The sequence below is a fragment of the Hypanus sabinus genome, chromosome 20 (assembly GCF_030144855.1).
Source record: "Hypanus sabinus isolate sHypSab1 chromosome 20, sHypSab1.hap1, whole genome shotgun sequence".
In the NCBI taxonomy this organism is placed as follows: domain Eukaryota; kingdom Metazoa; phylum Chordata; class Chondrichthyes; order Myliobatiformes; family Dasyatidae; genus Hypanus; species Hypanus sabinus.
In genome coordinates this window covers 63,204,799-63,232,205 of record NC_082725.1, presented here as the reverse complement: position 1 = coordinate 63,232,205, position 27,407 = coordinate 63,204,799, and the positions used below count along the sequence as shown (strand labels likewise).

The following is a 27,407-nucleotide window of genomic DNA, read 5'->3' as shown; positions in this document are numbered from 1 at the left end:
GACGAGACGAGACCCCTTCCGGAAGAGGAGGCTGCTGACTGCTCAACCAGATGTTTAGCTATTCTGGGAAAGACGAGGTTTCACCCTTTCCAACGAAGTGGATGAGGGGTTGCCCACTGTAGAAGGGATCCTCCCTCCAAGCACCTCGTCAATATGGCAATGTGGCCAATGTGTTGAAAGCGAGACATGGGTAAGCCAAACTCAGTGTCTTGCAGAGACATAGAAAGATCAACGTAGAGTGAGCTGATGCCAGTGAGATGCTAGTGTTAGAATTGTATGTCTTTGGAATCCATTGTGACCATTTCCATGGAGTTCGTGATCATCACTAATATTCTACTCTCTTGCCATCTCCTTTGCTATTCCTCTGTTTTCCCCGCTCTCTAAATGGGAAGGACATTTCCATGAAAGCACAATCACCAATCTCAAAGGTGCACACTGCCCAGCTTGTTCACACAGTAGATTGAAAGGAGCACCTTTACTCTTAGACCTTTTGACCCCACCATAAGTTTCCATTTCTCCTGATGGGGAGATGGACATTTATGAGGCCAAAGGGTCAGAAAGTGTTTACACGGCTTCAAAACACAAACATCCTTGTATTTAATTGTCATTTAGTTGAACCCACTACAAAGAATTAAAACAGTTGGAAACAAATTCAGTCTACAGTATGTTACAATGTCAAATCACTAAATTTAGTTTATGATGGAAATCTAGATTTACAACTCCAGTCAACATGCTTCACTGCATCATGACAAAAGAAAGTTTGTGCCAGTATGTGGTATTGTGGGTAGAGTAACACCATCTCGTATTCTGCCTCGGTAGTCTCCAATATAATGTCACAATTAACAATTTGTCTGAATTTGGTAAGCCATCTCTGTCCTTTCTCCACTTTTTCCTCCTTATCCAATTGGATCACTTCACCCTATCTCCCTCCACCCTCTCAGCCACCTTGTTACTCACACATTCGTCCCACCAGCTCACTTCTCCACCTTGCCTTCATTTCATATTCACACTAACATTTCTTATTAGATTTAATCTTCTCCCATCCTTTGTCATTTCCACTTACTACCTCCCAGCTTTTTAACATTTCCACTCTCTTCCCTCCCTCTTCTGCCCATTGCCCCTCCTGACCTGGATCCACCTATCACTTATAAGCTCTTTCTCCAACACTTCCTTCAACTTTTTATGCTGCTAAACTCCCTTTTTACTTGCCAGCTTGTTCTCGTTCGCTTCCCCCCCCCCCCCACCCCATTCTGGTTTCTGCCTCCTTCCTCTCCAGTCCTGTCCTGATGAAGGGCCTTGGCCCAAAACGCTGACTGTTATTTCCCCTCCGTAAACACTGTTTAACCTGTTCAGTTCCTCCAGCGTTCATGTGTGTTGTGTTTCTTGTGTCCACTCTCTTTTCAGCCCTGAAGTAGGGATAAATTAATTTCCCTAATTGCAACTGTACAGAGTCACTAAATCTGGACAACCAATAAAATTAAAATAAAGTTGCAAAGTGATTTAATGTAGAACAACACAAAAAATTGCTGGAGGAAAGAGAGAACAGTCGATCAAGGAAGAAAGGAACAGAAGAGTGGCCCCAAAGGGAGGTGGTGGGCAGATGAGAATGGTGTCAAGGATAACCAGGATGGGAAATGGAAAAAGAGAGGAGGGAACAGGGAGAAATTTCCAGAAGTTGGAGAAGTCAATGCTGATGATTCTGTGGATTGTACAGGTGTAAGCTGGTACAAGTAATCTTAGCTTCCTTTCTTTAATGACAGGCATTGAGATTTCGCAACCTAACCAGCGCTTCATGATAACCATGGTGGCAAGCTTCATAGCAAAAGGAGGTCAGCTACTCACACCAGGTCTCGCTGCCCTATGCCGCAACTGGCAAATATTGCAAGTTATCATCATCTGTCCATTTACCTTCATGATTCCTTACTGGTGGTAAGTATTTTCACAAATGCAAAAAAGTGGTTATTTTGTGTGATTTAGTTTTGATGCCATTGTAAGGATCGTTGGCTGAGTTAACACCTACCAGGTGCTGTCCGCATTTGTGGCTTCTACCGTCACTGGTCTAATTACCAGTTTAATTTAGCTGAAAGAGTGTTCACTGGTTCTGCAAAGAGCTACCTGCTTGTTGCAGTTTGCATCTGAAAAGTGTGCCAGACATCTTAATATTTGCCTGCCCACCATCTGTCACCTGATCCGGGGCTATTCTGTAATTCACAGAACTCCCAAGAGCTAATCCACTCTGTGTTGCCTCAGGTAACTTCTGGCTACTGAGGTCTTCATCTGTAGCCCATCCACTTCAAGTTCAACATGCCATGCATTCACTGCAGACTCCTGTTGAAACGCATGGTTATTTGAGTTGCTGATACCTTCCTGTCAGCTTGAACCTCTCTCATTAAGAAGTCAGTTTTAAATCACTGGGTTTTTATGTTTTTCACACTATTCTCTGTAAGTTCTAGAGACGGTTGTGCATGACATTCCCAGTAGATCGGCAGTTTGAGTTGCTCAACCCACCCGATCTGACTTCACCAGGCAGTTTGTTTCAATGCATTGAGCTGCTGCCAGCTGATTAGATACTTGCATTAATAAGCAGGTGTACCTAATATAGTGGCCACCAAGTGTAGCTGGATTCTACCATAAGCCTGTCGTTTGCGTGGGGTTGTAAACTGAACATCTGTTTCTAAAATAAAACGAGGCCAGGTGTCTTCAATTTCTGTTCGCAAAGCTGCTGTGGTATTGTAATAAACCCTGCCTTTGGACTTTGCACCTAGGAATTTATGGTTTGTATTGCTGTATTTGCTCTGCTAATCAGCTTGATAATTTGCAGTGTTTTCCCAGAGTCTCTCAAGTGGCTGCTAGCCACTCACCAGTTACAAGCTGCTAAAGATTTATTACTGGAATTTGCACACAAGCACCGACTAGAACTGGAGGATGATGTGAAAGAATTTTTGTCAGGTAATCTGGATGGAACTGGTGGTGCTTGAGACATGTTTAGTTCTCATTCCTGCCTCCTCTCTGACCAATCTCAGAGTGAAATAATCATAACACCTTTTCTTTCTTTTAGAGCTTGATAAAGAGCCAAAGCTAAAACCCCAAAAAATATTCATAATCAAGCTGAAATCTACACGGATCCTGTGGAAACATATTTTAGTGCTTTGTGTGACTTCGTAAGTACACTTCTGAGTTGAGACTATTGTTATATATTGTCATATAGATGCATGCACAGATCCAATGAAGGCCTTCACAGTTACAGCATTGTAGAGGCATGGGAGCACGATGCTGGTTAGCGCAATGCTATTAACAGCTTGGCGCCAGAATTCGACGTTCAATTCTGCCACCTGTAAGAAGATAGTACATCCTTCCTGTGAGCACGTGCATTTACTCTGGGTGCTTCAGTTGCCTTGTACGTTCCAAAGATTAAGTTGTCATTGTAAATTGTCTTGTTAGGGATAAATCAGTGGGCTGCTGAGTGTTGTGGCTTGTTTGGCTGGAAGGGCCCGCTCCACACTGTATCTCTAAATAAAGAAGTAGTATTCACAAGAAAAGCATAAACGTAAGTGTACACAATTTTTACATGGCAAAATGAAGTTAGGACAAAGTTGTGTAAAGGGTTGCAGTAAAGTTGTGCAGTAAAGGGTTGTGTAAAGTTGTGCAGTAGGGTTGTTCTGGTTGTTCTGGTTGGTTCAAGAACAGAATGGTTGAGGGGAAGTAGCAGTTCTTGAACACAATGATGTTGAATTTCAGGCTTCTTCAAGAAGATGGCAGGCAGGGATGGTGGGGATCTTTGATAGAATTTGCCACCTTGAAGCACTCCGTACTGATGGTGGGGAGGGACTTACCAGTGATATCTTTTAAAATAATGTTGAAATATGACTTGGGCCAAATCAAAGGTGGTGATAAATCAGCATACAGGAGGGAGATTGAAAATTTGGCTGAGTGGTGTGATAACAATAACCTGTCACTTAATGTCAACAAGGCCAGGAAATTGTTTGTTGACTTCAGGAGAGCGGAACCAGAGGTCCATGATCCAGCCCTCTTTGGAGCATTGGAGGTGGAGAGGGTTAGCAACTTTAAATTCCTGGGTGTCACTATTTCAGAAGACCTGTCTTGGACCTAGCACCAAAGTGCAATTGCGAAGAAAGCATGGCAGCACCTCTACTTGGGAGTCTGCAGAGATTTGGAATGACGTCTAGAACTTTGATAAACCTCTATAGATGTGTAGCGGAGATTGTGTTGAATAGCTGCATCAAGGTACACTGAACAGAAAATTCTGCAAAAGGTAGTGGATTTGACCCAGTATATCAAGGGTAAAGACCTCCCAACCACTGAGCTCAGCTACATGAAATGCTGTCGTAGGAAAGCAGCATCCATCATCAAAGATCCTCACCACCCAGCCCTTGCTCTTTTCTCGGTGCTGTCATCAGGAAGGAGGTACTTATGCCTCAGGACTTGCACTGCAAGTTTCAAGAACAGTTACTACCCCACATCCAATGAAGGATGAATAAAGGGGTTAACTATACCCTCCCATTCGTTGAGATGTTCCCACAACCAATGATCTCACATTAAGGACTCTTTATCTTGTTATTTCATGTTCCCATTATTTAGTGCTGTTTGTTTATATTTGCATTTATAGAGTTTGTTACCTTCTGCACTCTGGTTGATCTTTCATTGATCCTTTTATGGTTGCTATTCGGTAGATTTGCTGAGTATGCCCACAGGAAAATGAATCTCAGTGTTGTATATGGTGACATGTATGTTCTAGAAGCCAATTAGCTTCTCATCAATTGTCCCATCCTCAGCAGTATAAATCGAGGTTGGTATGTCATCAGGTGACACCAGATGTCCTTGGCCACCTTGCCCTAGAGGGCTTTGTCAACAGAGGCAACCTTTGCCCAACCATAAGAGTGTCCAAGTATCCCCCGCAGCTGCCCTTGGAAGTAACTTGTCAGGAGCAAATACCTGACAGTTCTCTCCCTTGCCTTGAGTGCTGGCCCCCTGTGAAAGCAGCATTCGAGCAACTCTAGCCACTTGTATGACAGTCCGAGGAATTCTGTGGGCTTCAGGGTTTCAGGTGCTGACCTTCTCTAAGCCACAGTCAGCTCTGCATACTTTCTGAACCTGGGGATAGTGCAAGGCAGAAAGTGCAAGTTTGATCAGGGCTTGTGGAGCTAACTAGTGAATCTCTGGGAGGTGAGGCACTCAGCCCTTAAGCTCCCAAAGGCTTGGGCAATGAAAGCTGAGACGTGGTGTCACCTGATGAGCATGCAGGTGGGTGGGAGAAGGGAGAGTACGGTGGGCTGGAGGAATCGGGGAAATTATGTAGTTGGATATTTAGGTCTTTATTCTTTGGAGTGTTGAAGGTTGAGGGGGAACTTGATAGAGGTATTTAAAATTATGAGGGGGATAGATAGAGTTGACATGATAGGCTTTTTCCATTGAGAGTAGGGGAGATTCAAACAAGAGGACATGAGTTGAGAGTTAGGGGGCAAAAGTTTAGGGGTAACACGGGGGAATTTCTTTACTCAGAGAGTGGTAACTGTGGAACGAGCTTCCAGTAGAAGTGGTAGAGGCAGGTTCGATATTGTCATTTAAAGTAAAATTGGATAGGTATATGGACAGGAAAGGAATGGAGGGTTATGGGCTGAGTGCAGGTCGGTGGGACTAGGTGAGAGTAAGTGCTCGGTATGGACTAGAAGAGCCAAGATGGCCTGTTTCCGTGCTGTAATTGTAATATGGTTACATGATATTATGGCAAAGAAGGTTATCCAATGATTTGGTGGTTGCAGCCACTGATATACCTGGAAAACGAGTGGGCAAGAAAGGACAGGTGGAGACAAAGCATAACAAGTTGGAAGTTGTCCATTTGATAGTGAGGAACTGCTCAAGGAGGGAGCAAAGCAGTGCAGCCATTGACATAGTAATGGAGAAGTGTCCTACAAGTGAGTCTGGACAGGGCAGATAGAAGAAATGACAATCATCCTGGTAGTTATGATAATGTTAAGAAATATTTCTACAGTTTACCTACAGATAGAAAAAGAACTTGTTCTCTTTTCAGCTGGGTTATGCTGCAGGATTCTCAATTTTTTTTATCACTGCCCTACTTATTCATATTGGGTTAATATTTGCCCCTCTTTATGTGGCTCGTGTCAGTGGCTACTCCTTTGATGGAGTTGGGGCTATCCAGGGGATTCCTAAGCACTTCAAAGCATGAGTAGAGACTTTTTTAAAAAAACTTTAAACTAAATCATAATGTTGTTAAAACCACATGGACACTTGTGCAGTTTATGCTCCACACAAAATCTTCGTACTGTGGGGATATCACCTACAAAGTTGCACCTGTCTGCGTGATTTTATTGTTGGGGGTAGCTCTATGACATGTGAGCCCCTTCAGCCCACAAAGTCCAGTCTGACCATTCAATATTAATAACTTGCACCAATCCTCACCCAACCCTTTTATTCTTCCAGCATTCTCATTGACTTCACCCCTCCCTGATTCCTCAACTCACACGCAGAGGAAACACACATGGTCACAGGAAAATCACATAAACTCCACGTGGTCAGGACTGAGCCAGTGCACAGTAGCTTTACCAGCTGTGTCCCTTCTGTGCACTTTTCTCTGGAGGTTTGGAGCTCACATAACATCAAAAATCAATATTTATTTCATTAGTCACTCTTTGTTTAATCAGCAAATAACATTGATGCAATTTTGCAACAGTTAATAATAATTACATCAAATTTCATGGGTAAATTTAGTTTGTACATTCAAGGAGATCTGATGAACAAAATGCCCTGGTATTCAGCGTATCTACTAATGTCAATTCAGTTCCCTGTTATCTGAAGTATTCCAGCCATCTGCTCCTGTTGGTTAATGAAAAACAAACACAATTTTCAGATGGCAATTGCCAAACTGCCTGATGTTTGCTCTTCAGCTCAAGGTAGTCTTTGAACTCAATAATTGGATTGCAAACTTGTAATTCACAGCCCTGAAACAAACCTGTTTGAAACTGACATTGTGGGTAGGAAGACTGGTCATCCTAAAATCACCTGATAACTTTAGTGCAGTGGCTATTCAGGTAAGAGTTTGTGCGTTCTGACAAGGAAATGGATATATAATCTTGGACTCTAATCTTGCAGGAAGGGCAAGGTTCTAATTAGACCTCAGTTAAATGGAGCGTGTGTCTTGCAGCCTTCAGCTGACTGTTCGGGCTAACACTACTTCAAATTTAGCTCATGGCATTTAAAGTAAATTATTTTAAATGAAAGATGTGATCTCTCCAGACTGAGTTCCTCTTTGCTGTGCAAAAGTGCTTCTTGTCCTTGCTGTGAACTTTTACTTGGAAAATGCTTAGGACCTGGTGTGAAATGGTTACAGCTGATCTTAGGTGCTAACATTACACATTCCTCACTAACCCCGCCATGTCACTTTTGCATTTAAACACCATTGTGATGCTAAGCAGTTAAGCATTTCAAAACAGATGTCTTTTCAATTAATTTTGTATCTCAGTGATCTTTAATTTCATAGGTTTAATTTTACATTAATTAGAGTTAAAAGTCACTCTCAGCTTTTATAGCTGGCAAAGTTAGGGTTGGGGCTTTGTGACCTGTCAGGCTTCCGGGAGAAGGGGAACTGAGAAAGATACTTGGAATGCACTGCCCAAGAAAGTGATGGAGCTAGGTACTCAGCATTTACAAAGCATCTGGATGAACTTTTGAAGGACCCAACTATAGTGGGCTGTCAAATAGGAAAAGTGGGGGGGGGGGCAGCTGAGGAATTATGGGCTTAATAAATGAATTATTTGTTATAAGCATTTGATCTTTGGTACCTCATTGATTACAATGATCATCACCTTACTCTTGTAATCACTGATCCCTTAGACTTTTCAATGACTATAAACAAACAATGTATTTCTGTATTTGGCATATCATGAGAAACGTGGACTGGAGCAATCATGTTATGATTTTTTCAATAATTTTCATCCTGTGCATTATTGCTGTTCACTATTTTAGTGCAGTGTAAGCTGGTATGATTGAACAGTACTTTAAAGTAAATGAATAAGTCAATGAGAAACAAATACCAATTTTGCCCAGTTCATTGGGTTTAAAGGCATGCAGTTTGCCTAGAAATTTGACTGCTCCAAACAAACCAGATGAAATGAGTTTTGCTAATACCATGAAAGTGCTGCAGGAACGTTTAGAACCAAAACCATTCTTGAACACTTTTGATTTCATGAGCAGAATCAGAAGGAAGAGGAGTTTATTTCAACTTAAGTGGTTGAATTGAAGAGATTGCCTGAGCATTCAGTTCAATGATGAGCTTAATGATGCACTGAGAGATTGGTTAGTTTGTGGAACCTTAGAAGAAAGTATTCAATAAAGGCTGCTAGCTGAAGCCCAGCCTGCATTTAAAAGAGCAGTTGAAATAGCTGTATCAATGAAAACCTTAGCCAGGTGCAATTGAGTTGCAGTCAAGAATATAAGTGAGCATGCAAAATCGCAGTGTCTAAACGGAAACCAACCTGACTGAACAAGTTGTGTTACCGTTGTGGCAGGGTCTCACATACACCCGACCAGTGTAGGTTTAAAGGTGAAGCTTGCAGGAAATGCAACAAATACCATGTTGGGCAGACAAACAGAAATGGGCTGCACAAGGAAGAATAAAATGAGTTCCACAAAATGAGTTTGAACAGCATTTCAAAGATACTGATCTGAAACCTGCAGATATCCAACTAAGAACTTGTACTAGAGAAAATATAACTCCCGTGGGAATGGCGTACATAACAGTGAAATACAGCAACCACAAGCCACATTGAACTTGTATGTGGTAAAGACCAAAGGACCGGCATTGTGGGAGCGTGATTGGCTGAGACAACTACAACTCGATTGGAGATCCATCCACTATTTGCATGCCACATCCCCTATAATAGTTAACTGTAAGCAAATGAAGAAAGACACTGGATGATGCCACAACTGTCTCTGCTGTATGCCATGAACCGTGGGCCAGCAGAGGGCAAACAGGTGTTGGTGCCAACTGGTTGGAAAGCATATTGGAACAAGGAAGGACCGTGCTGCTCAGGAAGCATGGAAGTGACGTAAGCCCTGGTCTGACTACAGCAGTTTTTGTAGGCAACATATCTGAGAAAGCATCTGATATGTTAATCAGGCAGTTACTTGTGAAATGTGGGTTGGTTTTAAGCTGGAAGAGAGTTCAAAGAGCTTCAGGAAAGTTGCAAGTATTCGGCTTTTGTGAGTATAAAGATCCAGAATCTTCTCTGCATGCTTTCAGGTTATTGTATGAATTTCAACTGAGAGCCAAAAAGTAAAAGTAGATCCAAAGACCAAACCCAGCTGGATGAATGGAACGCCAAAAAGAAAGGAGTCAATGAAGACATGAAAACAGAGGATTTGTCAGGTGATGTTGTGATGTGGAAACCATGAGGAGAAATCAAATTGTAAAGGGAGCAATACAAGGTTTAATAAAAGAATATGCCAGTGAACGAAGTACACCTCAAGGTGCATACACTAAAGGAAATGGGAAGGAGAAGAAAGGTGTCCAGTCTGTCAGAACCACTTCCTGCAGCCTCAGACAACTCCTACAACCACTACAGAGGGGCCCCAGAACCTGAGATTGTTTTGACACCCACAAGTCTCATCTGCCAAACAGAGTGACCTCCCTTATCAGGAAAAACATTAGCCCACAAGAGTAAAAATTCCTCCACAGAAGTTAAATGGGACAATTTAAAATTTACTATCCTGTGGACATCTATGTAGTAGTTATATTACATTCTGTGTATATCATTCAGATGCATTCTATCTTGAGTTGGACTTTATAGCTAAGCAGGGAGGAGTGTTGTGTAATTAAATGTTAGTAATGTTGGTAATGTTTGAGTAATATTGTAAATATATTTGATTAAGCATTCTTCATTTAAATAATTCATTGTGGTTTATATGTGGAAAAAAAAAGTGGATTGCATTCATCACGACACCACCACGTGCCTCACTTAAAGAGAACATGAGCTAAGACTCATCTCTCGGTTCCCTTTTTTCCTTTAATTTATGTTTTGGAGACACGAAACTTAACACTTGGGTAACAGAATTTGCTCTGCAGTTGGATGAGTCAACTTTGGCAGGTAACGAATCTTTGCTTCTCGGTAATGTGCGCTTCATAAAAGATGAACATGGTTCAAGAGTTGTTATTTGGAAAGGGAGTAGAAACAGTTATGAAGGGGAGAGAGAATTTTGGGTTGTTGAGCAATTTTTCTTAGAGAAGGACATTCTGCTCACTAACAGTCTTGCTTTTGCCACAGATAGAGCAACAGCTGTAACTGGATACCACTGTGGGGTTATTACTTCAAGTCAAGTCGAGTCACTTTTTATTATCATTTCAACCAAAGCTGCTGGTACAGTACACAGTAAAATCAAGACAATGGTTTTCAGGACCATGGTGTTACATGAATCAGTACAAAAACTACACTGAACTATGTAAAAACTACACTAGACTACAGACCTACCCAGGACTGCATAAAGTACACAAAACAGCACAGGCATTACAATAAATAATAAACAGGACAATAGGCACATTAGAGGGCAGAAGTTAGTGTCAGTCCAGGCTCTGGGTATTGAGAAGTCTGATGGCTTGGGGGAAGAAACTGTTACATAGTCTGTTCGTGACAGCCCGAATGCTTTGGTGCCTTTTCCCAGATGGCAGGAGGGAGAAGAGTTTGTATGAGGGGTGCATGGGGTCCTTGATAATGCTGTTTGCTTTGCAGATGCAACGTGTAGTGTAAATGTCTGTAATGGTGGGAAGAGAGACCCCGATGATCATCTCAGCTGACCTCACTATTCGCTGTAGGGTCTTGCGATCTGAGATGATGCAATTTCCAACACAGGCAGTGACGCAGCTGCTCAGGATGCTCTCAGTACAACCCCTGTAGAATGTGATGAGGATGGAGGGTGGGAGATGGACTTTCCTCAGCCTTTGCAAAAGGTAGAGACGCTGCTGGGCTTTCTTTGCTATGGAGCTGGTGTTGATGGACCAAGTGAGATTCTCTGCCAGGTGAACACCAAGAAATTTGGTGCTCTTAACGATCTCTACCGAAGAGCTGTCGATGTTCAACGGGGAGTGGTCACTCCATGCCATCCTGAAGTCAACAGCCATCTCTTTTGTTCACATTCAGAGACAGGTTGTTGGCTCTGCACCAGTCCATTAGCCACTGCACCTCCTCTCTGTATGCTGACTCGTCATTCTTGCTGATGAGACCCACCACGGTCGTGTCATCGGCGAACTTGATGATGTGGTTCGAGCTGTGTGTTGCAGCACAGTCATGGGTCAGCTGAGTGAACAGCAGTGGACTGAGCACACAGTCCTGGGGAGCCCCCCGTGCTCAGTGTGATGGTGTTGGAGATGCTGCTTCTGATCCAGTCTGACTGAGGTCTCCCAGTCAGGAAGTCTAGGATCCAGTTGCAGAGGGAGGTGTTCAGGCCCAGTAGGCTCAGCTTTCCAATCAGCTTCTGAGGGATGATTGTGTTGAATGCTGAACTGAAGTCTATGAACAGCATCTGAACGTATATGTCTTTTTTTGTCCAGATGGGTTAGGGCCAGGTGGAGGGTGATGGCAAAGAATTCGCCTGTTGAACGGTTGGGACGGTACGCAAACTGCAGGGGGTCCAGTGAAGGGGCAGCGGGGTCTTGATGTTCCTCATGACGAGCCTCTCGAAACACTTCATGGTGATGGATGTGAGTGCAATCGGACAGTAGTCATTTAGGCAGGACACTGAAGACCTCTTCGGCACGCGGACCATGGTGGCGGCCTTGAAGCATGTTGGAATGACGGTGCTGCTCAGGGAGATATTGAAGATGTCGTGAGAACATCTTGGAATATCTTTCTTGGAAAAAAGCTGTAACTAACATACTTACCATTCATTCTGAAATTCAGATAACTTTCACAAAAAAACCTAAGCAAACAGCTGCACAAACCATTAAATACTATTATCACAGAAATGAATAAAATCAAGTCCCATGCTCCCAATTGTCAACCATATCAAGAGCTTTGTACTGAGAGTGATGGGCAGTTACTGTTGCACACAGAAATCAGGTGGTTCTAAAAAGAAAACTGCCGGAGGCACTTGGGTGCTTTTCAAAACTGTGATAAAATTCTTTGAAGACTCGAATCATCAAAGTCAAATCAGTCATCTCTACGTTGCTGTCCAAGCTAACGCTATTTAAGTGTAATATTGGCTGTCTCAGCCTTTTCCAATTTCCAAGCTTATCTGAAGTGGAAGAGAAAGAAGGAATACCAGATGGTGATCTTTAAGTATACTGGGCCCACCTGGGTGAGCTGTATAAAGACGTCGCAGAGATTTCAGGATCTCCTCTCGATCCAAGTTCCAGATAAACCATTCCTGACTACTTGCAATGAGGAATTAACGGGAAAGATGGAGGAAGAATTGCTCTTACTACAAAATAACTTTGAATTGAACCCAAAGTTCCAAAAATCACACTAAAACTTTTGTTGCGGAAAGAAATCTCTGAATGGTATCCCACACTGTGGAAAAAGATCAGGATGTTCATAATGGCTTTTCCAACATCATATTTAGTGGAAGGTAGTTTCAGTGCAGTTGTTTAAATCTTTCAAAGCAATGGGACAGGCAGCAAATTACTGAACATGGGGATCAGAGACTCCTGACAGACATTCAGCCTGATGTCAAAAAGCTGATTTCACTGTACCAAGCCCAGCCATCTCATCGACAGGTGAAAAAGTAACAAAATAGTGAATAGTTGGATGACTAATGTATGCTCTAAAACTGTTGATGAAAATAGTTTTTAAACTGTAATTAAATAATTACTTTTATCTGTAGCTTTAAATAGATTTGCATAACTTTTGCAATTATTTGCCGCTGCTTTGAATTTGCAGTTCCTATTTTCTTTCACTGTGTATTGTAAGTCAAAATTCTTTAATGGCCAGAAAGGGGGTGGGGGTGGGGTGCTAAGGGGGCGGCAAACCAAAAATGTTTGGGAATCGCTGGTGTAGATGGATTGGTGATAGTCAGCCTGGATGCAGTGGCTGAAAGGCCTGTTTCTCTGTTGTATGATTCTGACCACAGATGTGAGGATCTTCCTCCTCTACCCCAGGGACCTCGTCCATACATCCGTCACTCCAAACCAGGAGAATAAACACTCTATATTTGGTTCTGGTATGGGCATGAGGGGACCACAACAAGAGGGACCTACCCAGTCAGATTTTTCTACTTTTTTGCAGAGAATTGAGTCACTTTCAAAGCTTTAATTGTTTTCTGTTGGTAGAAGAAAGGATTTGATTAACCCTGGCAAACAATATGTAGGCTCAGAGTTTCATTTATTGACAGCTTCAGTAACCAGTTATAGTTGTAAATATTGTGCTCCTGAATTTTCAGTATCAACTTGATTACAGAAATTGGTTCCTTCACTTGAGGTGAGCCACTTGCTTTCATTGGTTCTGGAAAAGTTGTGTTTGTAGTCTCTCGTGTCTCCAATAGTTTATTTACTGAGATACAGTACAGAATTGGTCCTTCCAGCCACTGATTTAATTCTGGCCTTGCGATGCCTAATTAACCTACCATCTGGTATGTCTTTGGACTGTGGGAGGAATCCCAAACGGTCACAGAGAGAGCATACAAACTCCTTACAGACAGCGGCAGGAATTGAACCCGGGGTGCTGTTACTGTAAAGTATTGTGCTAACCAGAGTTGTTTGTTTTGTGGAGGAAGTGCAGCTCTGATTGAAGCAACAGTGTAAGCGACATTGACACTTACTTTGGGCATCTTCCTGTCAGAACTCAGCCTGTGTAATGGGATGAATGGCAGGTCAGCACAGTGCTTCGCGTAATTATCCCTCATCTGCTGCTGCTGAGCAACGGTTCAGCAATGCTGTTTTCTTGAATAAATCACCCAACACTGTCCGCCTTGCAGCCAGTATCCTTATTGCCGGTTCATAACCCCTGAGAAGGAAGGTTGTCAGCTATGACTCAGTGATCCTTGTGATGGCCAAGATTGTACAGTATGCAGCACACAGCTCACATGATGGGTAACCTAAAGAGGCTGTCGTCCCACAATGGTAGGAAGTTGTGGAAGTTAACTTCTGCTGATGATCTGTAATTTTAAATAGACCAATAGATAAGATCATGAATTTTTTTGGGTCTAAGGTGCATTCTGACTCTTCCTGTCCTCTTGATTTTGTTCTGCAGCCTGGCAGGATTTGGGATCCACAATTGCTTTGCAAAGAGCCTGATGGATCATAAAGGAGAAACGCTGAGCAATTTCTACACCCACTACTATGTCATGGAACTGATTGGGATTCTGTCCTGTATGGTCATGTGCTTACTTGTTGGGCTGATCGGGCGAAGAGGTACCCTGCTGGTGTTCACCATCCTGACAGCACTCGCTTCCCTTCTACAGCTGGGCCTCGTAAACAGTGAGTCCTATTCTCCTTCCCTCCACCTTGACTGGAATATTGACTGGAATCACCTACATTTTGTGCCTACTGTCTATTACTTGATATGTCACAAAACCTAAAAATAATTGGGGAGCAACACACAGACACTGGAGGAACTCCTGCCAGGAGAGAAATGTAGTCCAGATGAAGGGTCTCCACCCAAAATGTCACCTGTTCATTTCCCTGCCTGACCCACTGAGTTCCTCTAGCACTTTTGTATTGCTCCAAATTTTCAACATCGCTACTGCCTTGTTTTCAATAATTGGGGAGGTGTTGAGCAAGGGTGGCTGATTTTTGAAGGTTATACCCTACCTGGGAGAAGTATTGAGATACGTTGGGATGTTTGGAAGTTGAGGGTCAGCTAACAGTGAACAACATTTTATAAATCCCAAGATCCAAGTTAAACAATCTTTTCAAATGATCTTTTCAATGATTTCTCTGCTGCAGGATGCCAGGAGTTGAACTTGACCACAACTGTTCAGATTTTTTTTGTGTGTGTGGGGAGAACAGGAATAAAAAGCAATGTATTGGATATGAATGTATTCACACTTCATCCTGCTCCCTCCCTCTGGGCTAATCATTACATTTTGTGGCCTCTATAGAATAACGTGTCCGTTGCTTGGCTTATCACAAAACCTGAAAATAAGTGGGGAGCACTAGAAGAACTGGGGCCAAGACATTTTTTAAAAAATATATCAGTGCTACTTCCATCTTCAAACCTGTGGACAGATAATAAGAGTTCAGCAGAAAAATCTTGACAAACTTTCGAGAAAGAACACAATTAGAACAAAAACAAGTCCACTTTAGTGCCAAGGTGTCTTAGTGTTGCTAAGCTAGTGATTAGGGTTGAACAGGTTAGTTCAGTAAGTGAATGTTGGAATGGAAGTAGCTGTTCTTGAACCTGGTGGTGTGGGACTTCAGACTTCTGAATCTCTTGCCGAAAGCAAGGAACAACCCGAGGTTCGGGCGATTTAAGTGCTGGGCGGAATTGGAAAGGTCGGGTATGGGCCAAGTCGTGGCACCGGGGTCTGTGCCAGAGAGCATCCCAAAGTGACAGAGCCTGGGTCCGAGAGCAAGGAACAACCCGAGGTTTGGACAATTTAATTGCTGGGCCAGATTGAAAAGGACAGGGTGTCAGGGCCAAAGGTGAGGGACAGGACGATTCAGCTAGCTACTCCATGAGGTTTACTTGTGTCTGTACTGAACTGAGACTGTGGCCTATGTTACGTGTCTGGCAACAATGAATATAGAATTGAGTCAGGTTTAATAAACAAATAAACTTTTATTAAACTCTGCTCAAAAAAAAATAAACAAATAACTAACTTAACCAGAAGTTAACTGCTATACAGCAACTCTGGAACAATTCTTAAAGTGGTAAATGATTACACAGTCTTAAAAGTGGTAAATACGAAAGTCCAAGTGATTTATGCAGTCAATTAGGAGAAACTTTACTGAAGTAACAAATTCCTTGACGATGTGACGTTACTGCTAATCCCAGCCTAAATATGCCTTATCCGAAGGATTCATGACTAAGGAAATAAAACTGGCTTAAAGGAACTAACCTTTTCCTTGGTGAATAACACTGCACAACCCTTTCTTCTCTTACAGGAAGGGGTTATCTCAGATGCAGGTCACTATTTCCTGTACGAAGATTCAATAAGGTCAATCCTGTATTAAGCCACCGAATTTTACTCGATCCTTTGGGTTCCCATACTTTGGTAAAGTCTTCACTCTCCAATACTTAAACTTTAAAATTAAATCAAAGATACATCAAACAAAACTGGCAGCGATTGGTGAAACTGCCAGCACAACGATTCTGTACCTTACAATAGAAAATAAAACTCCACTTTAGAATGAAACTGCATCATGAGACAAATACACAGTATAACGGAGTCAGTGACGAATTAAACGATGACTCAACTCAAAAAAAACTCCTGCGTCACAGCAGGCTCTCCCGTTTTATACCTTTTGAAACATCATCACGTGACCTCACACTGGCGGGGAAATTACATCATCCCACCATCACAAGACCATTACATCGTGCTCACAAGATACTCCATTACATCATGGTCATAAGACAGTCACAAGATACCCACGGGGTATGTAACACCTGCAACTACTGGGCTCCTGGATGGCTGCAATGATGACTGGCCTCGTGGCTGGACTCACTTTCATTGCCCATAGTTGTTGTTTGCACAGTGTGTTCTTTTTTTCTTCACATTGGGGTTTGACTGTCTTTTTTAAATGGGATCTATTGAGTTTCTTTGTCTTGTGGCTTCCTGTAAAGAGACAAATCTCAAGATTGTATAAGGTGTACATACTTTGACATGGTAGCTGCAAGAAGATGGCATGGTCTAAGTGGGTTAGCTGCCTTGAGGCAGTGCCTCCTGGAAATGCTACAGACTGGAGGGGGGTGTGCCAGTGATGTGTTGGCCAAATCTACTACTGTCCACAGCTTCTTGCATTAGTGCACTTTTAGATTGCTATACCAGTCCATGATACAACTAGTTAGGATACTTCCAGCAATAGCTCTGTTGAAAATGCTGGAATCTGAAGCAAAACCAAACTGTCAAAGGAAATCAGTAGGTCATCTGTGGAGGTAAGGTTAACTTTTCACATCAAGACCCTGATTAGGACTGAAATATTCTGTTGTCATTTTAATAACAAATATCAATGTTCTACTGGTTTAATGTTACATTTAACACTGCAAAGAGCAAACTCTTTTTCATTACTCAACAGCTCTGTTTAAATAATACTACTTTTAAGAACTTCTTCGTTTAAGTGCTGCAACATCAGTGGAGTTTTATGTCAGAGGGTGACTCTAATAATTAATACTCATCACATTAGAGGGGTGACAAGCTTGAAATGGCTAGTCTACTGTGCAAGTTCATTCTGTTCGATGCAATTCAATAGGCAGAGTAGGGATTCTAATGGCAGAATGCAAGAGCCACCAGCCACTGTTAATCGTTTGAACAGTATGTTATCTGGTTCCCCAGATGAATTCCACTTTTTTTGCGAACTACCATCCCTTCTCCATACACTGCTTTACATTGGCTTCTGATTTAAGAAATGCCTCAACTTTAAAATTCTCATCCTTGTTTTCAAAACTAGCTTTGATCTCAAAGTACCCTAACAGATATCCACTTTCTCCACCGTGGCTATCCTGAGGTAAGCACATCCAATGCTGGTACCTGCTCATCACCTCTGCTACCAAAGTCCCCATTGCCTCGTAACCTTTCACTTCTCCTTTAGTATGCCTCTTAATCCTTCCTCTTCACCATCTGCCTTATTACCCTAAATTGCTCTGCGCAGCTTTTATCTGTTACCATCACGATACACATCTAGGTGAGGGAAAATCAGATGCCATGGCTTACTGCAGAGGTCTGTGCACAGCTGAGGGATCGTGATGCTGCCTTTAGATCGGGGGATGTGACAGCTGTCATTTATACCCCGTTTGATACACAGAACAAAGTGGTGGTGAGGAAGGCACCCATCCCTCAGGGGAGCAGACGCTCTGCCTGGCTAAAGCTGAGGTGAAGAAGACCCTGGCCAGTCAACCCATGCAATTCTGTATAATGTACCAGGTCAGGTTCTGAAAGACTGTATAGACCAGCTAAGTGAGATGCTGATGGACGTTCAATATCTCTCTGGAGCAATCCATTGTCCCCTCAGTTTTCAAGGCGCCGCCATCATTCCAGTGCATTAAAGTCTGACTCCCAGCTGCATTGCACCCTTTCTGGTTGGCTTATCACTCAGATCGATCCACTGATGACGCAATAGCCACTGCCCTCCACTCTGTCCTGTCCCACCTTAAAAAAAAATTACTGTGCGCTCAGCCCGCTGCAGTTCACATTGCTGACGCATGACTGCGTCACAGGATCCAGCTCAAGCCATGTCACCAAGTTTGTGGATGGCACCTCAGCAGTTGCCTCATTGAGGATGATGAGTCGGAGTACAGAGAGGAATTGAAGCAGCTGGTGGATTGGGGTGAGAAGAACTACCCAAGTCTGAACATGGGAAGACAAAGGAAATCATTCTGGACTTTAGGAAGGTGCAGACGAACCATTCCCTCTGTGAATACATGGTTGCTCCATAGGGAGTTGTGTACCGCTCCTGGGAGCTCACGTCATGGATGACCTCACCTGGTTCCTCAGTATCACCTCCCTGAACAAGAAGGAACAGCAGCATCTCTTCTTTCTAAGGAGATTGTGACAAGCGAGGCTCCCCCACCCCCAATCTTAACTGAATTTATAGGAGCACTGTTGAAAGCGATCTGTTAAGTCCATCTGGTATGGGAGCCGATGAGCATCGGACTGGAAGTTGCAACAAAGGACTGAGAACTGCTGAGAGGGTCATTGGGGTCTGCCTGTCATCTGTCGGGGAGTTTTATCAGAAATGCTGTGTACGCAGAGCCCTTAGTGTTATCAAGGATCCCACCCATCTATCCAGCATTCTCTTTGACTTTCTACCATCAGGCAGGAGACTCCAAAGCATTAAAAACGTTTTCTTCCCTCAGGCCATTAGGCTTCTGAACTCTCTGTCACATCACATTCGAAGTTTCACTGGTTAATCTGTTTTGTACCTGTGATAATATTTAGTTTATGCACTTTATTTGGCTTATTTATGTGTAATTCATCTGTAGATTTTATCCTTCAAGTAATTGTATTTTATATGTCTGTTATGTGTACTGCTGTGTTTTATATCCTGGTTCAGGGAACATCTTATTTGATAGTATACTTGTATGCAGTTAAATGACAAAGGCTTGACTTGATGGGCTGCTGTTTTTACATAAAGCAGCTAAGTAAATGATCTGATGTAGTTCGAGATAACCAGGGCATGTGTCAGCAAGCTTCCTCAGTGGCTGTAGGACACTGCCAGCATTTAAGGTTTCAGTGCTTTGACGATCCGACCTAACTCGCACTGAAAACATTGCCGGAGAACAGCATCATCTTGCATTCTGTAGGACACTGCCAGCATTTAAGGTTTCAGTGCTTTGACGATCCGACCTAACTCGCACTGAAAACATTGCCGGAGAACAGCATCATCTTGCATTCTGCACGAACCCCAGCCTGGCCACAATCTTCTCATCTGTTGTATTCGGTTCATTCCTGTGATGTGTTGTGGAGTTTGCCTCTGGGTTTCTAAGGATGGGTGATCGTTTGGATCTGCTGTATGAAATGCCAGTGAGGCTTGTTATTCCCTGACATTCTGGGATTGTAGATGAGCGGGAACTGCTGGTGTTAATGTGTTGTATTCACTGTGTGTAATTAATCTCCAAACTTCTATGGATTTCTGATTAGTGCTTCCTGTGGTGCCGTTGTACCTCACAGTTTTGTGTTGAGATTAGAGATTGCCATGGATCCCAGAGTCCTCCTTGCCCTTGGGACAGGAGCAGCTTTTTTGTTTGTGGAGGGGAACCCTCTATCACCATCCCAAAGTATTGCTTACAGCCTGACCTAGAACCAATGCAGTTATATTGCTGGCACCATGAAGACCGAAGACCCAGCAGAGGAACACTTGAAGTGATTTCAGAATATGACCATTCAATGCTTTAAACCTGTTCAAGCAGTAAGGTGTGTGGTCCCCATATTCTCTAATTCCTCCTGATGTTCATTTGTTATCACCTCTGCCCTCAAGACACTTAACTTTGCATTTGCAACTCATTGAGCAGGAGAAATGCTATGAATCATGACCCACTGCTTAAAATAATTGTTTCTCACCTCAGTCCAAACTGACCAGTCCCTTATCCTGTGGCACCTAATTGTGTGCTCTGTAACCTGCAAAAACAGAATTTCCTACCAGTGCTTGTGAAGTCTCAAAGGTCCCATTGAATTCCTCTGAAGCCTGTCTTCCTTCTCTCTCCCATCCCCGCCCTCAGTTGTTTACTTTGCCTTGTGTGTTACTTAGACCACATGTCTCAGATTGTCACCGTCTGGAGCAAAGTCACACCGACAAGCATCTCCTGGTTGCTCTACGTTGGCTCGGTGGAGGGATGATGCAGCTGGCTCAAGATTTCTCCTGCTTTGTGGAGTATTCAACAAGTTTGCTCATGAACAAGTGCACCCAGTCAGCCTGAAGTACAGATGCCAAGGTTACCTTATTTACCCTGAGATTGTGCACTTGACCCCAAACTTGATCGGAACAGAGAACAATGTGAACCTTAGGGATGACCCTTAAGAGCTGCCTACTGCCAGCCACTCTGATCTTTTCCGTATCAGGCTTGCAATGAGCAGCAGGGTCATGGTGTGATTAAATCGAATAATACCCCAGTCACCCAGATGAGAGTTGTTTCCTGCTGAGTAACACGCAAAAAATGCGGGAGGAACGTGGATCAGACAGCATCTGCAGAATCTTTTGTCTTTTGTTTCTTGTGGTCTCCTTCATTTAAATTCTTTTTTGCTTTGGATTTGTGAAACATCATGACTTTTGATGACTGTAGTGTTAGAGCACCGAAATGGACCATTTCACTTGAACTTGCAGGTGGTCACAATCTCACAATGAGATGCAAATTGAAACACTCAGGATGACGTATGAGTTACATGCACAAGTATTTGAACCTTTAGCTCCAGGGAAGCTGTGTGAACCAAGCCTTCAGTCATTGCATGGAACACCGGATACTGGCGTCAGGATGACAAATGTAGTGCAAAGGTGGCTGATGGGCGGTATTTCAGGTTGAGTTTTACTGATGTTATTTCCTTGTTTATGAGATGTTATGAAAGGTTTTCCTGCTTTGTTTTTTTTGTGGGTGGGGACTGTATTGCCTGTTGTACAAGAAGATATGATCTGGTATTTACCTGGATAATAAACGATTGTCAGCAATCATTCTCAATCTTGTCATGTTCTCTCTCTTGTAGACTTGGTCACATACCTGCAGCAGCCATTTTCTCTTGTGTTTTCCATTGTGGGTTTGTTTTCATCCCATTCGATGGGCAATCTGAGCATATTCGTGTGTGCTGAGCTCACGCCCACTGTTATCAGGTAAGACTGTAATCAAACAGACATTGGGGTTTTTGATTCTCTCTGCAAAGTGAAGTTTGAGTTTGAGTGAAAATCTGTATAATTCACCACCTGTAGTAGATGGCATCTGCAAGATGTTCCTATTTGCAAGTAAACACGTAGGGGAGTTGTCACGAATGTTCACAGAACCGGAGGCCATTCAGCTCCTGTTTCTCTGGCCCCTTTTTCCATCGCCTTGTAAATTGTACTGTATTCAGTTCCTCTGGAAGGCTTCATGGGACCTATCTAAATCACACCGGACAGTACATTCCTGTTTCCAACTGTGTAACATGTATAAGAGCTTTCTCTCAAATCCCTTCCTATTTGTTTTCTGCCTTTCACCCCTGGTTTTCAACAACTCCAACAATGGCAACATATCCTACTGTCCAATTTGTCCTGACCTCTCAGCATCCTTTCTTTAAATCACCCCTCAGTCTTCCCTTAACACACTCAACCCCTCTATTCTCTGCTTGTGAATGTGGCTTCCCCCATCCCAGGAAAGATTTTTATGAATCTTTTCTGGACCTGCTCTGGTGCCACCCCACTTTTCCTGTATTGAATTAAATGGACTTACTACTTACATCCTTCATATACATGAGGAGTAAAAATCTTTACGTCATGTCTCCATCTAAATGTGTAATTTATAGCAATTTGTAATAAATAGTGTGTACAACAGGACAGCCAATATAACATAGAAATACAATTGTATCAGCATGAATTAATCAGTCTGATGGCCTGGTAGAGGAAACTGTCCCAGAGCCTGTTGGTCCTGGCTTTTATGCTGTGGTACCGTTTCCCAGATGGTAGCAGCTGGAACAGTTTGTGGTTGCAGTGACTCGGGTCCCCAATGATCCTTTGAGCCCTTTTTACGCACCCGTCTTTGTAAATGACCTGAATCATGGGAAGTTCACAACTACTGATGCACTGGGCTGTCCGCACCCCTCTCTGCAGAGTCCTGGGATTGAGGGAGGTACAGTTCCCATACCAGGCAGTGATGCAGCCAGTCAGGATTCTCTCGATTGTGTTCCTGTAGAAAGTCCTTGGGATTTGGGGACTCGTGCCAAACTACTTCAACTGTTCGAGGTGAAAGAGGCACTAAAGTCTCTTTTTCACCACACAGCCGGTATGTACAGCCATACGAAATCCTCAGTGATGTGTACACCGAGGAACTTAAAGTTGTAGTGGGGCAAACAGAATTATACACAGTTCTCCAGTTGACCAGCGGTTTATAAAGATTCAGCATGACTTCCCTGCTTTTATACTCTTATGCACAGAATTGTGCAGGACTTCAACCGTAAGACATTGGAGCAGAATTAGGCCATATGGCTCATCGAGTCTGCTCCAACTTATTGTCCCTCTCAACCACATTCTTCTGCCTTCTCCCTGTAACCTTTGACACCCTTAGTAATCAAGCACCTATAAACCTCCACTTTAAATATACCCAACAACTTGGTCTCCACAACTGCCTGTGACAATGAATTCCACAGATTCACCAACCTCTGGCTAAAGAAATTCCTCCTCATCTCTGTTTTAAAATGATATACTTGGATTCTGAGGCTGTGCCCTCTGATCTTGAATCACCCACTATAGGAAACATCCTCTTCACATCCGCTGTATCTAGGCCTTTCAATATTTCTTAGTTTCAATGAAGTTGCACACACGCACACGCGCACACACACACACGCGCACACACACACGCGCGCACACACACACGCGCACACACACTCACACACTCGCACACACCACACACACTCGCACACACACACACAAACATTTTATGTTAACCCTTCATTCCTGGGATAATCCTCCTCTGGACTCTTTCCACTGTCACCACATCCTTTTTGGATAAATGACTTAAAACTGCTCTCAATACTTAAAGTGCAGTCTAACCAACCACTTGTCAATCTGGTCTACCTCTTGCAGTGATTTGTGTGCCCACACCTCCCCAGGAACTCTGCTCTGAACCCTTTTGGAACAAATCCTTTTTAAAAATACTGTCTTACACTCTTCCTAACAAAATGTATTGCCTCACACATTTCCACATTGACTTCCTCTGCTGTGTCTGTGCATTCCGTCACCCAGTTCATTTCCTACTGTAGCATAATCCATTTTCTTGCCATTCACGATCCTGTCGAGTTCCATGTCTTTATCAAATGTAGAAACTGGTTTGAGCATCAACTCTAGATCACTATAGTTTTAAAAAGAAGTGACTGCCTTCCTGCACTGAGAGAGAATTATTCACTTTGATGCTCAGTTTCTATTACTTGAGTGATTTTGTAGTAATGCTGTCAATGTCTTTGTGCCAAGTGTTTCAATTTTGAGTCCTTTACATGGCACCTGATCGAAAGTCTTTTGGAAATGCAGGTACAACATTTAAACTGCATTCCTCTCTATTTAAGAAAAAAAAACTCTTATGAAATTGTTTAGAGGATTTGCCCTTAAATTTATGCCGGCTTGTTTAAATCTATTTTTATCCATTTTCACTATTAGTCAACTTTAATATGAACTGTTTCCTCTGCTATTATTCTAGAAGCACTACCTTTCTGGATAAAGACAAATACAAAGTACTCTTTTAGTACTTTGCTCCCCATTATATTAGCAGCTCACCTTTCTTTATACTCTCGTCGCCTTTCACTCTCCTTTTATTTGGCCTGGTTCTTTTTGGTTTTTACTTTCTCCTTCAGCCTTCACTGAGACATCATGTTTCCCCTGAGATATCCACCCCATTGAATCAATGGTGGCTCTCTGCAGGAAGTTGCCTTCCTGCAACCTATGTACAACATGCTTGTCATAAGCAGCCTCTTGTGCTCTCCTCTCTAGTCATCCAACAAGCTCTAAATTTATCTTCCTTTGTCCCTGATGGAAATGTGCCTCTGCTTTTCCTGAATCATCACCCTAAGGGGCGGAGAATAAGGAGGCTGGCAATGCTTGTCTTGGGGTGTGGGGAACAATTGTTAACTGCAGCTGGTGTCCAAAGGTTTTGCTTTAATTTATTGGATGAGGACCTTGCAGGCGAGATAAGCATTTAATTCCCACCCTTAACTGCCCCTGAAGGTGCCGTTGAGCATCATCGTGAGCCAGTGTAGTCCTTCTGGAGTCACAGTTCTGGTGTTGATGGGATGGGAGTTCCTGATTTTAGTTTGATAGTGCACTGCCATTTTTCTGAAGGAGGGCAAAAGACTGATTCCACTGCTTCTGCGTTCTGGCGACAGATACATTTATTTAAGGTCATCTTTATTCCCATTATTAATTACCCAGTTTCATCCCGAGGCATCAGTGTTTATTTGGCTTGTTGCTCTTTTTAAATGTGTTCTTGACAAAGCTCTAACTACGACATTGGATTTCTTGCTAGTTCAATTGTATATCTGTTTTCTTTCTCTATATTTGTTTTAGTTCAAAGTAAATGTTATTATCAAAGTACATGTACATCACCATATACAAACCTGAGATTCATTTTCTTGTGGACATACTTAATAAGTCTAAAGCATAGTAACCATAACAGAATCAATGATAGATTGTGCAAATACAAATACAAAAGGTTTAAAAAGGAGAGGAATTTTTCAACGGTCTTTTTAAATTGAAGCAAGAGGCTGAAAGTGAAGGAGTAATGACATCTCAGAGAGAAGTCCTTTTTTTTTTACTGCTTGGGGAAAAGCGGCTGGACTGTGCAGGCATGTGACGTAGAGTGCCAAAGGTTTAAAAAAAAGTCCGCCATATACAGCGGCCATCGTTGGAGTGGACTGAGTCAGAGTGGAATGGCTGTGGCTCAACAGGCTTTGGCGAGAGCAGGCAGAGGCGAGGGTAGGTTCCGGTAGGTTTTGTTCTGTTCGTTTGGAGTAGAGAGAATGCCAAGCAGGATGTTGGAACGCTCCTCTTGCAGGATGTGGGATGTCAGGGAGACCTCTGAAGAAATGTATCCAGCTGCAGCTCCTAACAAACCGCATTAGGGAACTGGAGCAGGAGCTGGATGACCTCCGGATCATTCAGGAGAATGAGGAGTTTATAGGTAGTAGCTACAGGGAGGCATTTACACCAAAGAAGCAGGGCATGGGTAATTGGGTTACCATCAGGCGAGGGAAGGAGTAAGGGCAGGCAGAGCAGGGCTCCCCTGTGGCCATTCCCCTCAACAACTAGATTACCGATTTGGATACTGTTGGGGGAGATGGCTTACCTGGGACAAGCTGTGGCAGCTGGATCTCTGGCACTGAGTCTGGTTCTGTAGTGCAGAGGAGAAGGTGGAAGAAGAGAAGAGCGGTAGTGATAGGGGACTCGATAGTTAGGGGTACAGACAGGAGGTTCTGTGGTCGTGACAGAGACTCCCAGATGGTTTGTTGCCTCCCGGGTGTCTGGGTCAGGAATGTCTCTGATCGTGTACACAACATTCTGAAATGGGAGAGTGATCAGCCAGATGTCATGGTACACATCGGTACTAATGACGTAGGAAGAAAGAGTGAGGAGGTCCTGAAGAGTGAGTATAGAGAGCTTGGTAGGAAGTTAAAAAGCAGGACCTCGAGGGTGGTAATCTCAGGATTGCTACCTGTGCCACGTGCCAGTGAGGGTAAGAATAGAATGCTCTGGAGGATGAACACGTGGCTGAGGAACTGGTGTAGGGGGCAGGGTTTCAGATTTCAGGATCATTGGGACCTCTTCTGGGGCAGGTGGGACCTGTACAAGAGAGACTGGTTACATCTGAACTAGAGGGGGACCAATATCCTTGCAGGGAGGTTTGTTTGTGCTGTTGGAGGGGGGGGCGTTAAATGGCAGATGGAGTTTAATACAGACAAGTGTGAGGTATTGCACTTTGGAAGGACAAACCAAGGTAGAACATACAAGGTAAATGGTAGGGCACTGAGGAGTGCAGCAGAACAGAGGGATCTGGGAATACAGATACAAAATTCCCTAAAAGTGGCGTCACAGGTAGATAGGGTCATAAAGAGAGCTTTTGGTACATTGGCCTTTATAAATCAAAGTATTGAGTATAAGAGTTGGAAAGTTATGGTGAGGTTGTATAAGGCATTGGTGAGACCGAATTTGGAGTATTGTGAGCAGTTTTGGTCACCTAATTACAGGAAGGATATTAATAAGGTTGAAAGAATGCAGAGAAGGTTTACAAGGATGTTGCCAGGACTTGAGAAACTGAGTTACAGAGTAAGCTTGAGTAGGTTAGGACTTTATTCCCTGGAGCGTAGAAGAATGAGGAGAGATTTGATAGAGGTGTATAAAATTATGATGGTATAGACAGAGTGAATGCAAGCAGGCTTTTTCCACTGAGGCTAGGAGAGAAAAAACCAGAGGACATGGGTTAAGGGTGAAGGGGGAAAAGTTTAAAGGAAACACTGGGGAGGCTTCTTCACGCAGAGAGTGCTGGGAGTGTGGAATGAACTACCAGATGAAGTGGTAAATGCGGGCTCACTTTTAACATTTAAGAAAAACTTGGACAGGTACATGGATGAGAGGGGTATGGATGGATATGGTCCAGGTGCAGGTCAGTGGGACTAGGCAGAAAAATGGTTCGATACAGCCAAGAAGGGCCAAAAGTCCTGTTTCTGTGCCATAATGTTCTGTGGTTCTAAGAAATAATAATATAAATAAATGTCAAGAACAGGACATGAAGATTCCTTGAAATGACTCCTTTCATTGTGGGAACATTTCAATGATGGGGCAAGTGAAGCTGAATGAAGTTATCCCTTTTGGTTCAGGAGCCTGATGGTTGAGAGGTAGTAACTGTTCCTGAACTGGTTCTCGTTCCTAATGGCAGCAATGAGAATGGAGCATGCCCTGTGCGGTGGGGGTCCCCGAGATGGATGCTGCTTTCCTGCAACAGCCTTTCATTTAGTTGTGCTTAGTAGTAGGGAGGCCTTTACCCATGATGGAGTAGGTCATATCCAGTACTTTTTGTAGGGTTTTCTGTTTGAGGACCATGCCAGGCTGCGATGCAGTCAGTCAATAT

The 27,407-nt window shown here is 43.1% G+C and overlaps 1 protein-coding gene across 2 annotated transcripts in view; it reads left to right on the top strand.

Annotated features, from left to right (window-relative positions):
* The window catches only part of LOC132378596 (solute carrier family 22 member 23), a 101,999-nt gene that overhangs the window by 53,297 nt on the left and 21,295 nt on the right, over positions 1-27,407 (top strand). The window contains exons 4-8 of one of the 2 annotated variants that reach the window (XM_059945657.1): positions 1,761-1,929; positions 2,822-2,949; positions 3,059-3,161; positions 14,214-14,440; positions 21,316-21,439. In XM_059945657.1, coding sequence (XP_059801640.1) covers positions 1,761-1,929; positions 2,822-2,949; positions 3,059-3,161; positions 14,214-14,440; positions 21,316-21,439 — 751 coding nt within the window. The remainder of the gene's footprint in view (positions 1-1,760; positions 1,930-2,821; positions 2,950-3,058; positions 3,162-14,213; positions 14,441-21,315; positions 21,440-27,407) is intronic. The other variant, XM_059945658.1, reaches the window with a different exon arrangement.